The 17,873-nt window shown below is 44.0% G+C and overlaps 1 protein-coding gene across 1 annotated transcript in view; it reads right to left on the bottom strand.

Moving 5' to 3' along the window:
* Window positions 1-17,873, bottom strand: part of LOC122801312 (AMMECR1-like protein) — a 1,138,599-nt gene that overhangs the window by 1,021,671 nt on the left and 99,055 nt on the right. Inside the window, exon 2 of the mRNA XM_044070856.1 lies at window positions 16,827-16,937. Within this exon, the coding sequence (XP_043926791.1) occupies window positions 16,827-16,937 (111 nt within the window). The remainder of the gene's footprint in view (window positions 1-16,826; window positions 16,938-17,873) is intronic.

Here is a 17,873-nt window from a genome sequence, read left to right as displayed (position 1 = left end):
GTAAGACCAACACCTTGAGTATCAAGAGGCCAAGAAATCTCCATGTAGGAGTCTGAGGCAGCCTGTGGCTCTCGGGTAGCGGGTGTCAGGGGCTGCAAAAGCACCTCACTGAAAGCCGGCGAATCGGCGACTGGCCTAGAAGAGGCTTCATCATCAGTTTTGGGCCTCGGGTGCCTGTCCTTATCCTTGTCTTTGCGTTTTTTTCTGTATTCTGGTCGTCAGTTGTTCCGACGGCATGGTATAATTAAACCTTCAGCCAAAGTAATGGCGAGCAAAATCAAACAGACATTTACTAGTGCGTTTGTTAAATCTAGCACAAAACCGACAACTAGTGATGTCATGGTCTGGGCCTAGGCATGGAATACAGTAAGAATGAAAATCCTTATGAGGTATTTGCTTCCCACAAGAAATACAATTATTAACTTTTTCTGACATCAGTCTGAGGCAAGAAAAAGTTTCCCCAACGGGGTACTTGGCTTTATAGAAGACTTCGGTTCTGAAATTCGAATTGTAAATCTCAAGAGTCGGCCAACCAGCACTTGCGAACTGTTTTTGCTTTGGGCACCACGCAACAAGAAAGACTGAAGAAAATAGCGTCGGCTGCAACTTATATACCCCTGGCGTACTGACGTCAGGGAACAGGCGACAGCAACAGACGCCGGACCAAGACTTTGGAACTCTGGCCGACTGCGGGACCGCCTGACGGCAGGATAACCCAAGTGTAATGACTGCAGCAGTGAAACACGAACATCTGACAATTTAGTGCTCTAATAGCAAGAGTAGTAGAGGTGTATACTTTCTTACCCTGTCTAAATGCTTGGGAATACCTATCTGAGGGGGTGGGATTCTTAGCAGAAGTTGCTTTTATTCCTTTAGGTCCTTGACAGATAACCTCAGGGTTAGCAGTAGGATTTTTGAAAAGAAATTTGTGAGTCAGGGGACTCTGTAATAACAGTCAGGTTTCCTGGGAGGGAGGGTGTCAGGAGTTAAACTAGACTGCATAAAAACATCATCCATAACATCCAGGACAGGAGGAATGGCCAGGGGTCTGTGCTGTGGAAGATCTAAAAATTCCCTGTGTCTCTTCTTAGACTGAGGGTAGTCCTGACATTCCCATTGGAAATGCTCCCTTAAAGTATGAAGGGTTCCCCCAAAGGAAAAATCTTCGGGTAGAGAGGCTGAAGGAATAGATTCCTCTGCATCAGAATCCTCATAAGCAGAGAGGGGTTACATGTCTTCATACTCAGAGGCATCGGAGTCATCGGACTCCTGTTCAGATAAGATTACTGGGGACAAATCTCTTTCTTTTGGAAGAGGTAGCTTGACTTCCTCTGATCAACATTATAAGGTCTTCCGCCATTTTAAGCATTTGATACTGAGGCAAGGAAGCAGGTGCCTGAGATGGGATTGTCAGTTTCTTGGGTGTGGTTCATACCCTGGGCCTTAGAAATTCGGTAGTTTTCGAAAGAACAGAAGATGCGAAAGAAGTCGGCTTGTGTCGAGAATCGGTAGTGCGAAGCCAGTGCCTGCTCAGCGGCTCCGGACCCATCCAAGGTAGAGACAACCGCAGGATCCTTAGGTCGTTGAATATTTTTGCAGCATACCGGACTCCGAAAGGGTCTTAGTAGCAGCCTGCGAATCCACAGAAGTGGGCACCAGGAGCTGCAAAAGCGCCTCACTGAGGACCAGAGAACTGACAAAGTACAGTTGTGTACACTTACCATAAATGTAGATGTTCGAGTGCATTCACTGTTGCAGTCATTACATTTGGGTAATCTGCCGGCAGGTTGCCCTCAGTCGGCCTGAATTCCAAAGTCTTGGGTCCTGCGTCGGTTGCGGTCTCCTCTTCCATGAAGTCAGGTTGTCAGGGGTATAAAACATGCAGCCGACGCCATTTTCTTTAGTTTTTCTTGCCCCCCCGATGTCAGGTGCCCCCAAAAAGGTAGCAAAAAAAAAAATATATATATATATATATATATATATATATATATATATATATACATATACATATTTATATATATATATATATATATATATATATATATATATATATGTACACATATACATATATATATATATATATATATATATACACACACACACACACACACACACACACGCATCAATATAAACTTTACCTTCATCTACAAGCAAATACACCATATAGGTTGTAGAAGACAGAGAAGGAAAGAAAAGTACAGTTTTGTACCTACCATAAATGCAGATGTCCAATAGGTATGCATCTGCAGTCCTTACATATGGGTTGTCCTGCCTCAGGCAGCCCTTCGGTCGGCCGGATTCCAAAGTCTGGGTCCGGCTGATGTCGCCTCTCCCGACGCCAGAGCCAGGGTATAAAAGCGTCAGCCGACGCCATCTTCCTCAGTTTTTCTTGCCCCAGATGCCAGGTGCCCTCTAAGGAAGGCTAAATTTGGAGAGATGCAAAAAATTTCAAACATGCACAGTAATTTCAAACATGCACAGTAATATAAAACAAATACACCATAATAGATAACCCCAGCTAGCTATAAGAGGGATAAGTACCCAGGAAATACCACAGAGGGGAAGGAGGGAGGGTAAACCTGACTGCAGATGCATACCTATCGGACATCTACATTTATGGTAGGTACAAAACTGTACTATGTCCTTCAAAGATGCATCTGCAGTCCTTACATATGGGTAGAATACCATAGCCAAGCTGGGGGTGGTAGGATCTAAGAAAGGGATGGTGTAGCTAAAATGCCCTGCAGGACTGCCGTAGCAAAGCCTGCTCTGGATCTGGAATATAAGGGTAAGTTGTAATGCCTGGAAAATGTATGCACGGAGCTCCATGTAGCAGCTTCTAAAATGTCCTTGGTAGCCACCCCTCTTATGAAGGCTGTGGAGGTGGCTGTGGCTCTAGTGGAATGAGGTCTGTTAGCTGGCACAGCTTTGCCATGAAAAGAGTAACAGAATCGAATGCAATTCCCTATCCATTTTGAAATTGTCTGGTTGGAAATTGCTTTTCCTTGTACACCAGTAGCATATGCTACAAATAGCTGGTCAGTTTTTCTGTAAGTCTTAGTTCTGTCCAAGTAGTAGCGCAACTGTCTGTGAATGTCCAGGGTATGCAGAAGTTTCTCCCCTTTGTTTTGTGGATTTGGAAAGAAGGTAGGCAGGTGAATAGCTTGGTTCAGTGAAACCCTGGATACCACCTTTGGCATGAATGAAGGATTGGTTCTCAGTGAGACTCTAGTAGTTCAAAGGGAGGTAGAGTTAATTTTTCCAACATGAAGTTAAGGTCCCATGTAGGCAGTGGTGGTTTCCTTGGAGGATTGATGTTTTAATTCCCCTTAGAAACTGCCTTAGGAGAGGATGAGAGAAGACAGGTGGATCAGTATTGTATTCTGCTGAAATTGCTGAAGCATGAATTTTTATGGAAGAGTAAGAAAGGCCATTGTGGAGCATTTCTGCCAAGTATTCCAGGATATGTGCCAAGTTCATCACTGTCGCATCTAGGCCCTTTATAGTGCTCCAAGTGCGAAATCTTTTCCATTTTGTTGAATATGCCTTTCTTGTGGAAGGTCGGCAAGCTTCCATGATGATGTCCTTCACTGTCTTGGATAGCTTATCCTGGTGAGGAGTCAAGGTATTCTCCAGGCTGTCAGCTGCAAGGTTTTCAGGCTGAAGTGCAGAGTTTTGTAATTGTGTTGTGTCAGAAGAAGTGGCCATTGTGGTAGAGGCCACGGTTTCGTGCGTGACATGCTCCTTAACAGTGGGTACCAGTGCTGTCTGGGCCAGTCCGGAGCTATCAGAATCACTTTGGGCTGCTCTGTCCTGATCTTCAGTAAGACCTTGGTCATTAATGGAAGAGGTGGGAATGCATACACTGTTAGAGTGTTCCAGCTGAAAGAGAGGGCGTCCACTTTCCATGCTTGTGGGTGGTATGTCCTTGAGCAGAATTTCTTCAACTGATGGTTGTGGTGGGAGGCAAAAAGATCTATGTCCGGCCTCCCCCATGATTGTGTTATCTGAAGGAAGATGTCTGGGTGCAGCATCCATTCGTGGATCCATGATATTTCTGCTTAGGCTGTCCGCCAGTATATTGTCTTTTCCTGGCACAAACTGGGATTGCAGCTCTATATTGATTTTTAGGGAGAGTTCCCAAAGATTCATTGCCAGCCTGCAAAGAGGGTAGGAATGGGTACCTCCTTGCTTGTTTATGTACCACATAACTGTGGTATTGTCTGTCCTTATTAGCAGGTGTCCTTGATGCAGAAAATGTTTGAAGGCCTCGATTGCATGCATCGCCGCCAGCATTTCCTTTTGGTTTATGTGCATGCGCAATTCATTCTGTGACCATAGTCCTTGAATGCATCTGCCCTCCATGTGTGCTCCCCATCCATGGTATGAAGCGTCCGTTGTAATGGTTTGGCTGATTATTGGTTTGCTGAAGGGCAGACCCCTGTTTGACTGGTTTGCTTGAGCCGACCACAGAAATTCCTTTTGAAGGCATGGAATGAGTGGTATCAAAGCTTCTAGGCTGTGACTGTGCTGACACCATAAACTCCTTAGGTACCATTGTAGTTTCCTCATATGTAGCCTTGCTTGTGGAATCAGAAGAATGCAAGATGCCATGTAACCCAGGGCCTGCAGGATTTTCCTTGCAGTCAGCTGAGTTTGTTTTGTCAGATTTTCAAAATAATCTGGTAGTTGTCTGTTTTTTTTCCGTGAGAAAAGCCATTTGGGTGGTTGTATCTAGTTTCGCACCCAGAAAAATTATCCTTTGGGATGGAACAAGTCTTGATTTGTGAATGTTGACTGTATATCCCAAAGCCTGAAGTAGGCGGATGGCATAATTCAAGTGTTTTACCAAAGTTTGTTGGCTGTCCGCTTGTATAAGGCAGTCGTCCAGATATGGGTATATTTGAATCCCCTTAAGTCTGCAGTGTGCAATTACTGATGCCAGGCATTTCGTGAATACTCTGGGCGCAGTAGATAAGCCAAAGGGCAATGCTGAGAATTGATAATGCTCTGAACCTGCAAGAAATCTGAGGTGTCTTCTGCAACTTTGTTTGATAGGGACATGCAGGTATGCCTCCTTGAGGTCTAGAGTTACCAGCCAAGACCCCTTGCCCAGCATGGGAAGGAGTTGCTGTAGGGTCAGCATTTTGAATTTTGGCACAATGAGATAAGTATTCAGTGCGGACAAGTCGAGAATAGGCCTCCATTGTTTTTCTTTTCTTGGGACAAGGAACAGTCTGGAATAAAATCCTTGGCCTTGTTCTGTGAGAGGAACCTTTTCTACAGCTTTCATTTGCAATAGGTTGGAAATTTGTTTTAAAGCCTCTGCCCTTTGATTCGGTGGCAGGTTTGGCATGCCTTTTCTTTTTGGTAATGTATGAAAATGGAACCTGTATCCTTTGTCTATTATTTGCAGTGTCCATTTGTCCCTTGTAATACTGTGCCAATTTTTTGAGAATAAAGATAGCTTTCCGCCCAAAGGTGCTTCCAACTAAGCCCTGGTTGGCGGGGTCAAGGTAAAGTCATTGAGTCTGTCCTTGTGCAGCAGTTGTATGTCATGCACTACCTCTCTGGTTACGAGGCTACCATTGACGTCCTCTGTAGGAGCCTCTAGCTTGCCCTCTACCTCTGGCACGCCTGTTCTTGCCTCTTTGAAATCTCTCTGTGTCTGGAAAGGACCAATTCTTAGAGGGCCAATTTCTGCTGAATCTTGGTGGTTGGACCTGGAGAAAATCTTTGACTGTTTGTACAGATTTAGCCTTTTCCTCAAATTTCTTTAAGACCTCCTGAGCAGTGGAGCCAAATAACTTTTGCTTTTCCAGTGGCGCATCCAGAAGCTTTGCTTTAACATGATCTGGCAGAGTTTGTTCCTTCAGCCAAGCATGCCTACGTATGACTGCACCTGTCATTGCTGACCTACATGAAGCTTCCAATGCATCATAACCACACTGCAAGAAATGGTTGCTAACCTGTTGGGAGTTATGTACCAGATCCTGAAGTGACTTGCGATCTAGGGGTTCAGGTGAAGACAGTTTTTTATGCAATTCATCTAACAAATACTCCTGGTACTGTATCATATGGAATTGACAATTTAATGCCCTCATAGAAAGAGTGGAAGTAGTATACACTTTTTTACCCCATCTCTCTAAAGCCCTGGACTCCCTTTCAGATGGGAGTGGATTTTTAGTAGTGGCAGATGCAACCCCTTTAGGGCCCTGGGAAATAGTTTCAGGGTCAGCAGAGTGGGCCTTGTAAAGGAAATGATGCGAGTCCGGGACCCTGTAGTACCTATCGGGTTTGACAGGAGCCGGAGGAAGTGAGTCAGGGGTAATGCTAGACTCAGAGTACACATCATCAATGACATTCAAAACAGGAGGAATAGCCAAAGGTCTATGCTGAGGTAAATGCAAAAAATTTTTAATCTCTTCCTGGAATCAGAGAATTCCTGGCCCTGCCATTTGAAATGCTCTCTCATGGAGTGAAGGGTCTCCCCAAAGGATAGCTCTTCAGGAGGGGAGGCAGAGGGAATAGATTCCTCTGCATCAGAATCCTCGTAGGCCATAAAGGCCTCCTCCTGGTAGTCTGAAAGAGCAGAGCCATCTGAGGCCTCATCAGAGGACTGGGGATCAGTGGGCTCAACTCTGGGCCTTTTGTCTAGAGGAGGATGAGAGCCCCTGTCCGGATGTGGCTGAGAGCCCCTAATTAAGGAAATAAGGTCCTCCGCTAAACTTAAAATCTGTGAACCTGTAGTGGATCCCTGAGGAATAGCCTTGGTTGAGAGGCAGATATTTTGGCTGTTTAGCAGCTTTAGCCCTTGTGAATGCCTTTATGGACATGGATGCAGGAGGCCTGGCTGCTCCACGTGCTGGCGTAGTTTTGTCTAGGGAAATGGTGTTGGAGGTTTCTGGAACACCGGTTTCTGAGGGAAATTCTATAACCGACTCAGAAGAGGCCTCCGGGGCCGAAGTTGTCGGTTGTGCGGTTTCGACGGTCGGAAGTACCAAGGACTCTGTTTCAGCCGAGACCGAGACACTCGCGGTAGGCCTAGGCGTGGTTTCAGCCGAAACAACAGTCCGCATGTGTCGGTCCTTGTCCTTCCATTTTTTGGTTAAATGAGAAGTCGGAATCTCCGACGGCATATTGTAACAGTAACTAGCCCCAAAAAATTCCTCTGCAAACTCCGCCCGACACCTAAGAGTGCGTCGGTTGAAGGAGGCACACGCTGTACAGGCAGAGACGTTGTGGTCTGGGCCTAGGCAGGGGAGGCAGTAAGAATGGAAATCCTTATGAGGTATTTGTTTCCCACAAGTTAAGCAATTATTAACTTTAAACGTTTGATCTGACATCGGCTGAGGCAAGAAAGAGTCCCCAATGGGGTACTTAGCTTTTGAAGTCTTCAGTAGCTGAAGTTACAGGAGCTGGCCGACCGGCACTTGCGAACTGCTTCTGCTTCGGGCACCACGCGGCAAGAAAGACGGAGATGGCGTCGGCTGACGCTTTTATACCCCTGGCGCTCTGACGTCGGGGAGAGGGTGGCATCAGCAGACGCCGGACCCAGACTTTGGAATCCGGCCGACCGAAGGGCTGCCTGAGGCAGGACAACCCATATGTAAGGACTGCAGATGCATCCTTGAAGGACATCTGCAGAATGACAGGGGGATGGCGGGAGGGTAACCTGGTCTGCAACAGTGAATACACTCAAACAACTACATTTATGTTAAGTGTACACAACTGTAATATGTTCTTAGTGTTTCACTGTTGCAGTCATTACACTGGGTAGAATCCCAAAGCTATGGTTGGGAGGCTGGACTTAAACAGCATTAGGAACGGCTATAAGGCCCTGCAGAACTGCAGTGGCAAAGCCTGCCCTGGATTTAGAGTAGAGAGGCAAATGATAATGCTTTGTAAAGGTGTGAACAGAACTCCAAGTAGCAGCCTCTAGAATGTCTTTGGTTGGTACAACCCTGAGAAAGGCTGCTGAAGTAGCTGCAGCTCTGGTGGAATGAGACCCAATGCCCTTGGGCACAGGTTTACCATGGTGTAAATAGCAGAAACGGATGCAGTAGCTTATCCACTTTGAAATTGTCTGCTTTGAAATAGCCTTGCCTTCTGATCCTGCAGCATATGCCACTAGTAACTGCTCAGTTTTTCTTAGAGCTTTAGTCCTGCTCAAGTAGAATCTTAGCCGTCTATGTACGTCCAAGAAATGCAGAATTCTCTCCCCCTTGTTCTGCAGATTTGGATAAAATGTTGGCAGATGAATTGTTTGACTAAGACTCACACTGGAAACCACCTTAGGCATAAAAGTAGGATTTGTCCTCAGAGAGACACCCTGTCTGGGTAAAATATAATAAAAGGCTCAACAGCCATGAGGGCCTGTAGCTCTGAAACTCTTCTTGCTGAAGTAATTGCTAGTAGCAGAGCTGTTTTCCATAAGAACTTTATATCAGCAGTAGCAGCTGGTTCAAATGGAGGCAGGGTGAGCTTTTCCAACACATAATTGAGGTCCCATGCAGGCAATGGTGATCTTCTAGGAGGCCTTAAAATTTTGGCTCCTCTAAGATACTGCTTTAGTAAAGGATGAGAAAAGATTGGTGGCTCTATATTGTAATGAGCCGAAATGGCAGAGGCATGGATTTTAATTGATGAGAAAGATAGGCCTTTGTCAAGCATCTCAGTTAAGTATTGCAATATCTGAGGAATATTTGGGTCTGCTGTATCAGTTCCTTGTGCTTGATTACAAGCACAGAATCTCTTCCATTTGTCAGCATAAGATTTTCTAGTACTAGGCCTTCTGGCTTCCAAAATGACATCCATCACAGCTTTACTGAGAGGTATTGTTTGTATGACTACGTGATCAGCCCTGCTGCCAGGTTCAGGGTCTGTAGTTGATTGTGCAGGATCGGATTGCTTTGCTGAGACAGTAGTTGTGGTCTTTGAGGCAAGGTCCAAGCTGGGTATTGAGACAAGTTCCTTAGGATTGGGTACCAGTGTTGGAGGGGCCAGTCCGGGGCAATTAGTATCATCTTTTGTTTTTCTTGTCTGACTTTTAGGAGGAACTTGGAGAGAAGAGGCAGAGGAGGAAAGGTGTAAACTGATAGGTTTTCCCAACTGAAGGAGAGGGCGTCCACTTTCCACTGAAGGATAGGGTGTCCACTTTCCATGCTCGTCTGTGATAAGTCCTTGTGCAGAATCTTTTCAATTGATAATTTTGAGGAGAGGCAAATAGATCTATGTCTGGGCTCCCCCATTTCTCTGTCATCATGCTGAAGACTTACGGATTTAGTTTCCACTCGTGAGGATCCATAAGGTTTCTGCTTAAATCATCTGCCAGAGTGTTTTGTTTTCCAGGCAGGAATTGAGCTTGAAGATGTATTTGACAGGTCAAAGCTGCGTCGCACAGTGCCATGGCTAATCTGCAAAGGGGGTACGAGTGTCTGCCCCCTTGTTAGTTTATATACCACATGACTGTGTTGTCAATCTTTATCAGTAGTTGTCCTGGATGAAGCAAGTCCTTGAAGGCTGTTAGGGCATTTTGAACAGCTAGCATCTCTTTCTGGTTGATATGTAGAAGCATTTTGGTGTCCATATGTCCTGAATGCATCTTCCTGCCATGTGGGCCCCCCAGGCATAATCTGATGAGTCTGTTCAGGTTTGGCTGGCAGGGGGTAGAGTGAAAGGTCGTCCCATGTTTTGGTGACATGCCCTTGCCCACCATAGAAACTCCTGTTGGAGGCAGGGAATGAGAGGAATCATTGTTTCCAGACTGCGAGAATGTTGACTCCATAAACTTTTTAGGTACCATTGAAGTTGCTATGTGGACATTGAACTGGCTATGCCCATGCTCCAATCCTGACTGAGCTCAGCAAAGATTTCACTTCTTTCCAGTCCCCTCCTTCTTCACTTCTACTGATTATTCTTAACTTCTGATTGATTCCCTCTACTGACCAACCTGCTTTTTTTCTCTTCCTTCTTTTTTCACACTTCCTATATCTTCCTACTTCATGCTTTATCACTACATTCTTGTCACCTTTTCTTCTCTTACTCACTTACTGGCTACTTCTATGCTAATCTATGTCCTTAATACTAGTGCCAGGCACAACTTGCATTTTTCCACTTTGTGCATACTTCATTTCTGTTACTAACTCTCCATATGTCACTTTTTTTCTCAAATCCTCCTCTTTCCATGACAATCTCTCTCTAGCTATTATTTCTTTTTAATATTGCCTCTCCACTGCTATCTCTTGCTATACTACCTCTGCATTTTTCTAAACTACATAATAACCGTTCCTTTATCTGCTTTCATATTTTACACTGTTTATTTAATTGTTGTTTGCTTTTTGTCTTTGTTTGATTGTTTTTGATTCATTGATTGTTTTGAACTGTAAAGTTTATAGTATGATAGTGGAGCTTTTCTCCTCGGGCCTCTGCTGAAAATGGACATGTATCCAGCCAGACTAGCCCGGTTAACAAATGTAAAATAAATAAAATAAAATAAGTTTCCTCATATAAAGTCTTGCATATGGAATCAGCAGGACGCAGGATGCCATGAAGTCCAGAGCCTGCAGAATTTGTCTTGCAGAAGACTGGGTTTTTGTTGCCATCGGTTTGAAGTAAGTAGTCGGTTGCCTTTGCTTGTCTGGCATGAGGTAAGCCATCTGGGCAGTTGTATTCAAGCTTGCACCCAGGAATGTTATCTTTTGAGAGGGTAGCAGTTGTGGATTTCTTTTCGTTTACTGTGTACCCAAGGCATGTTAGAAGCCTTTTCACAAATGCCAGGGGTCGAAGAAGAGTGTGTCCTTGTTCTCTGCTTGAATGAGACAGTCGTCTAAGTAAGGATATATTTGTATACTTCTTTGTCTGCAAAACGCAATTACTGGTGCCAGGCACTTTGTAAAGACCCTGGGTGCAGTAGATAAGCCAAAGGGCAGTGCAGAGAATTGGTAATGCATTAAGCCAGCCTTGAATCTGAGGTATCTTCTGCACGATTGTCTTACTGGGACATGCAGGTATGCCTCTTTTAGGTCTAAAGTCACCAGTCAAGCATTCTTGCCCAGCATGGGCAGAAGCTGCTGCAAAGTCAGCATTTTGAATTTTGGAATGTCCAGGTATGTGTTCAAAATCAATAAATCCAGTATTGGCCACCAGGCCTTGTCCTTTCTGGGTACCAAGAACAGTCTTGAGAAAAAACCTTGACCTTTTTCCTTTTCTGGTACTATCTGAATGGCCCCCATTATCCATGAGGGATGTAACCTGTTTCTGTGCCTCTGCCCACTGATTTTTTTGGCAGAGCTGGCCAACCATTTGCCATTGGCAGAGTGTGGAAATGGAATCTGTATCCCTGTGATACGATGTTTAGTACCCATATGTCCTGGGTTATTAACTGCAACAAGTACTAATTGTCCCCCTATGGGTGCTGCCAAAAGATAAGTGCTTGGTGTAGGCAGAAGGAAGTCACTGGGATTGCTTTCTGTAGGTTTGCGCTTTATCTCCTCCAGATTTGGAGGTGGAAGCGCCCCATTGCTTTGACCGGTATGAATGTTGCGCCTGGTATCTGGAATCCTTAGGGCATCTGGATTTGCCCCTTTGAGCTCTGTCTGACACAGGAAAGGACCAATTTTATGTAGGCCAGTGTCCACTGAATCTTGGTGGCTGCACCTGTAAGAAGTCTTTAACAGTTTGCATAGACTTAGCTTTGTCTTACATTTTCTTTAAAACCTCTTCTGCCTTTAATACCAAACTCAGAATCATGCTGTAAAGGTACATCTAGCAGTCTAGCTTTATGATCAGGCAAATTTTGTTCCTTTAACCAGGCATGCCTCCTAATCACAGATCCAGTAACTGCGGCCTTGCAGGAGGCCTCTAAGGAATCAAAACCACATTGCAAAGTATGCTTTCCTACTTGTTCAGCTGCACGCAATAATTCCTGCAATTCTTTATTTTTTGAACATTCTGAAATCAACATAATTTTCTGTTTCAACAATCCCATAACATGTTGTTGGTACTTAAGCATGTGAAATTGACAGTTTAAGGCCCCGACTGCCAAGGTTGCAGATGTATAAACCTTTTTTCCCCCATCTGTCTAGTGCCCTTGAATCTCTGTCAGAAGGGGTAGGATTTTTTGCTGTCGAGGCCTTAACTCCCTTTGGACCCTGTGAAATTGTTTCAGGATCAGCAGCAGGGTTTCTAAATAAAAATTTATGAGAGTCAGGGACCCTGTAATATCGGTCAGGCTTACTGGGAACCGGAGGTAAGGAGTCAGGGGTCAAGCTAGACTCCGAAAACACATCATCCACAATGTCTAGGACAGGGGGAATGGCTAAAAGGCCTGTGCTGAGGGAGAAGGAAATCCCGGAGCCTCTTTTTTGATTCTGAGAAGTCTTGACTCTCCCAGTGAAAATGCTCTCTCAAAGCATGCAAGGTTTCTCCAAAAGAATAATCCTCAGTAGGAGATGCAGATGGAATAGACTCCTCAGCATCAGAATCCTCATAGGGAGGTACAGATAATTCCTGATCAGAAGAGTAATCAGAAGAAATAGAAACCTGATCTAAAGATTCATAGTCAGCGTCTTGCCTAGGCCTCTTATCTGGAGGAGGATGGGTACCCCTGATCAAGGTAATAAGGTCTTCAGCCATTTTGATCACCTGTTTTTTAGGCATAGAGGCCTGTGCACGTGGCTCATGCGTCGGTTTTTTAGTTTTAAAAGTTGCTTTTGTCTTTGGTTTTGCAGCAGTCATCGGTTTGATATACAAATGTTGAGGTCTGAATACACCCTCAGAAGCCAGTGCCTGCTCAGCGGCTCCGGACCCATCCGAGGGGGATACATCCGTCGGTCCATTACCTTGAGTATCTTGTGGCATGCCAGACTCCACATGGGTGTCGGTAGAGGCCTGCAACTCGAAGGTAGTGGGTATCAGGGGCTGCGAAAGAACCTCACTGAGTACCGGCAAACGGCTTAGGAGAAGCTTCATAGTCTGTTTTGGATCTCGACTGCCTTTCTCTGTCCTTTTCTTTACATTTTTTATGTACTCCGGTAGTCGGACTGCTATCCGATGACATTTCTGGGTAGTTAAATCTGTTTCCAAAATACTTTGATGCAAAAATATACCGACTCTTAATAGTGCATTGGTTAAATCTAGCACAAAACTGACAGCCAGGCACGTTGTGATCAGGGCCTTGGCAAGGAATACGGTATAAATGGAAATACTTATGAGGTATTTGCTTCCCACAAGTAATACAATTATTAACTTTTTCTGACATGGGTAAAAAGCAAGAAAAAATGTTTCCCCGACGGGGTGCTTAGCTTTAGTGAAGACTTCGGTTCTGAAACTCAAACTCTAATATTTCAGTAGTTGGCCGACCATCATTTGCGAAATGCTTCTGCTTCGGGCACCGCACGGCAAGAAAGACTAAAGAAAATGGCGTCGGCTGCATGTTTTATACCCCTGATGACCTGACGTCACGGAAGAGGAGACCGCAACCGACGCAGGACCCAAGACTTTGGAATTCAGGTCGACTGAGGGCAACCTGCCAGCTGATTACCCAAATGTAATGACTGCAACAGTGAAACACGAAGAACATATAGCTTAATGGAAGCGTCTGTAGGTTTGGACCTGTGCGGTGTGTCTTTAGCCTTACATTTATTTCAGAAGATCTGATGTCGGATGGCTTACCGAAGCCATATCAGAAATCGAGGACTGAGAGCAAAAATATCTAGCTATAAGGGTCTGACGACGTATAGTTCTGGCACTGAACAAAGCACAAAAGCAACAGCAGGGGACATCGTGGGCTGGGCCTAAGCAAGTGACGCAGTAAGAATGTAAGTGTCGCTGTGGTATTTGCTTTCCACAGGCGACACAATTGTTAACTTTTTCTGACATCGGTTAGAGCAAGAAAAAAGGATCCCCTAAAGGGTACTTTGCTTTAGGAGATTTCAACTTCAATTCTGAAAACGAAACTCAGGTAGCCGACGACCGGCACTCATGTGAACTGCTTCTGCTTCAGGCTCCTCGGCAAGAAAGACTGATGTAATGGCGTCGGCTGCCTTACTTTATACTACTGACTATCGATCTGACATCAGACCTGAAGCGACAGCAACCGACGCAGAAATACTAAGCCTCTGGTATTCGGGCTGACTGAGGGCTACCCTACCAGGGATAACCCAAATGTGATGACTGCAACAGTGAAACACAAAGAACATCCTAAACTATCACTACGATTAATCAATCTAAGAAACAGAAAAAAAAGTTGCTCTGCATTCTGTTTTTAAGAAGTAAAGGTGTTAAGCAATTCATCCATGAGCAGACTACATCACAGATGCTAATGGACCGCCACCCTCATCTTACAGCTGTTACCAGGAAATACAGGGAGAGGGCAGGAGCTTTCTGCCAACTAACTATATTTACTTCATTTATCGATACACAGGGTTACCACCTGTCCCACTTTACTCAAGACAGTCCCTATTTAGACATTTGTGTCCTTGTCTCCTATGGAAAAACATCCTTTCTGGTGTTTTCTTAAACAACTGCATAAAATATTTGTTTTGTATCTGAAAGACTTCAACATAATATGAAACAGAAATAACAAATTGTAAAGCAGTGAGCTTTAACTTTGGTAAAAAAGTGAAGTCTGGTTCTTTGCAATGTCTGTAGATATGGTTTGTTCTGAAAACTATTACATTACCATAAAAAAGGGTCACTTTGGGCTCTTGAAAATGTGGCAATCCTATCAATACATTACATGCATATATGCAACTATGACTCACTGCAGCACCACAAACAGCTAAATAGACTGCCAGGCCTTTCTTCAGTAACACACACACAAGCTTTTTGGAGTTGCCAGTCAATCTACTGCAGGTCTCTTGGATGTGGAAGGAAACTTGAGTACAAAGAGGAAAGCTCACAAACACAGGAAAAAAACACAGAATCTATCATGTGTGCTTGTCCACTTACAAAATACACATAACATATGCAGTAATTCAGTCTCTGATACCTGCTTTATCCTGTTCAGGGACATCAAACAGCGATGGTCTTTTCCTAGCTCTAAGACATGAAGGTTGCTAGTTCATCAAAAGTGCAGGTGTGTGCACACAGCACACAGAACTATGAGCAAATTAGAAGGCCTCCAATTTATTTACTTGCGTCTCTTTAGGATAAGGAAGGAAACCCACCATGCAGACTCTAGACCGGAACTGAACCAAAGAGCCAAAAGCTTCAAGACAGCAATGCTAATCATCATACTATATACATATTAAATACACATGTACAGACACGCATACATTGTATATATTTATATAATTATACATTCAAAGTCCGAGCAAACATCATCATTAGAACCATAATATTTACCGAGGTACAACAGCTGTTACTGTCTACAAAACCACAACTGTTACTGAAGTATAAACAGCAGAACTGCCAGCATAAGCTCGTACCATACTATACATTCATACTATACACACTTTTGTACACACAGAACATAAGAAAACCGTTCCCATCTTTATCTAATAAATATGCAAGCAATACACAGCCAGAAGTATTGAGAGAGAATGTAGCAGTTGATGGCCACCTCTTTTATTCCGGGGATGGTATAATTATCAGGGCTGCACCATTCTCTGGAGGTAGCCAGAGAACCATGTGGCTATACTGTCACACAAAATGCAAGCACCCAAGACCGAAACCTAATTATTCTTTAGACTCACATGGGTGTTTGTATACAATCACACAGCATGCAGGGTGGAAGGGGGGTTGCATTAGAACACCTAGTGATCACCCAAGACGGACTGAGCCTTGTTAAATCTGCACACTGCCCTGTAACTACTGTTCACTCAAAAAAGTGTGGCAATTGTCTAGTTTTTCACTACAAAAATGACAGAAGTTTGACTTCCTCACACTTCATTTTATAAAGTCAGCTATAACAGAGGCTTTAAAATCTGGGTTTGTTTGGTCAACCACTTTTTTTTAATAACTGCATCCATCCTGACCAAGTAAAACAAATTCATTTTCCAGTATCTCACACACCTACATCCATCAACCTATGGCCATTGTGAAAGTCTTCCAAATTTACCTATAGTATACATCTGGAATACTGAAAGAAACCAAAGCAGCTGGAAAAAAACACTTACACAAAGGCAGTGTGTGGAGAAGCCACAAGGACAGTATTTTTTTCAGTTTGGTTCCAAGCAAAAATACTTTATCTGGTCTGACTGGGCAGGTGTTGTGACAGAGGCAGAGTTTGTCATCCACTAAATCAGGCTCACTTAGGAATTCTTATGCCAGAAATGCTGCCTTGCTGGGAGGTGGTAGATTACGTGGACAGCTGTCCTCTCTCATCTTCAGAGGGACTACTACACCACTGATACCCCTACAGATGTGCCTAGAACTGTATTCTCAACAGCAGAAATATATGTATTTTTATGATGACAGAGAAAGAGTAACACAATGTAAAACAAACAAAGCACTGTACACTACGAGTGACTTGGGTGATTCACTGTGTCTCAAACATAAGTAACTGACCAGTTGCTGAAACAGGTCAGCAGGCAGGCAACTGGTTCAAGGCTACTTTTCTAAGTGCGACACAGGCCCAAGGGTATAAGGGATAAATGATTCTCCATTACAATACAAAGAAAAACGCTCTGCAAAATAAAGGGTAAAATGCCATAAAAGGGGGGATAGGGCAGAAAGCATGCAGAATGAACAGGAGGAGAACAAAATGGTAAAGAAAACAGGCAAAATTAAGAACAGGAGCCAAGCTATGGGATGAGACACGGTTAAACAGTAAAATAAAAGATATAAATGTAATTTACTGTAGCATTGCACACTGGCATTACCTGGTAAGTGTGTATTCCCTGAGACCTGAGTGGAGGTTCATTGCAGAAAAGGTTCCAATACAGCCACGGAGACGCTTATCTCGACCTATCTTCCATGTTACAAACAAGGGACTAAAAAAAATCCAAATGAAAAATTAGAATTAAAACAATGGGCTCATTTGTTTTCTTGTCGAGATACTCTACTACTAGTACCAGTTAGTATACACTGATACTCTACTACTAGTACCAGTTAGCGTACACTAAATCAATCAGTCAACCATACATCCACAAAGTAAAATCGTATCAGTGCTTTGCAGGCAATCCATCAAAAATATATAACTTAAAATGTGCACTACATACAACCAACTTAAGATGCTTAAATGAAAATTTCTACAGACTTTTCCTAAATTCTCTTACCAAGTTAGAACGTGACATCAAAAATATCAGAATTCAGTTATTTCAATGTTACAAAGTTGTGTGCGACTTAAAAGCCCTATACTGAAGTGGACTCGCCAACAACATACAAAGCAGCACATACCCCCACTATCGCCCCATAAGCCTGACTAGCTTGGTCTGCAAAGCTATGGAAAGGATCATCATGGACCTCATAAATAAAGATATTGGGGACCTACAGACACTGGATCCTACCCAGTTTGGCTTTGTTAAGGGCAGATCCTGCCTCTTAAACCTGGTTGACTTCTTTGAAACAGTCACCAAGGCCATTGACGAAGGGAAGGTGATCCACACAGCCTATCTGGACCTCGCAAAAGCCTTCGATACAATACCCCACTTGGGCATTATAGATAAGCTCACCAGCTTAAATATAAACCCCTATGTCACTAGATGGGTTGCAAACTGGCTCAAGGACAGAACCCACATGGTTAGAATTGCTGGAGCCATGTCAGACTCCAAACCAGTTACAAGTGGCGTCCCACAAGGCTCAGTCCTGGGACCTCTCGTTTAGTATATATTTCTCGGAGGTACAGGCCAACACGGAAGGACTGTGGCTGACCAAGTTCGCAGATGACTGCAAACTGGGCGCCATAATCGACTCTCCAGCCGACACAA

Source organism: Protopterus annectens, chromosome 4.part1 (assembly GCF_019279795.1).
Source record: "Protopterus annectens isolate FY-2018-M chromosome 4.part1, PAN1.0, whole genome shotgun sequence".
Taxonomy (NCBI): domain Eukaryota; kingdom Metazoa; phylum Chordata; order Ceratodontiformes; family Protopteridae; genus Protopterus; species Protopterus annectens.
This window is presented reverse-complemented; position numbering and strand designations above follow the sequence as displayed.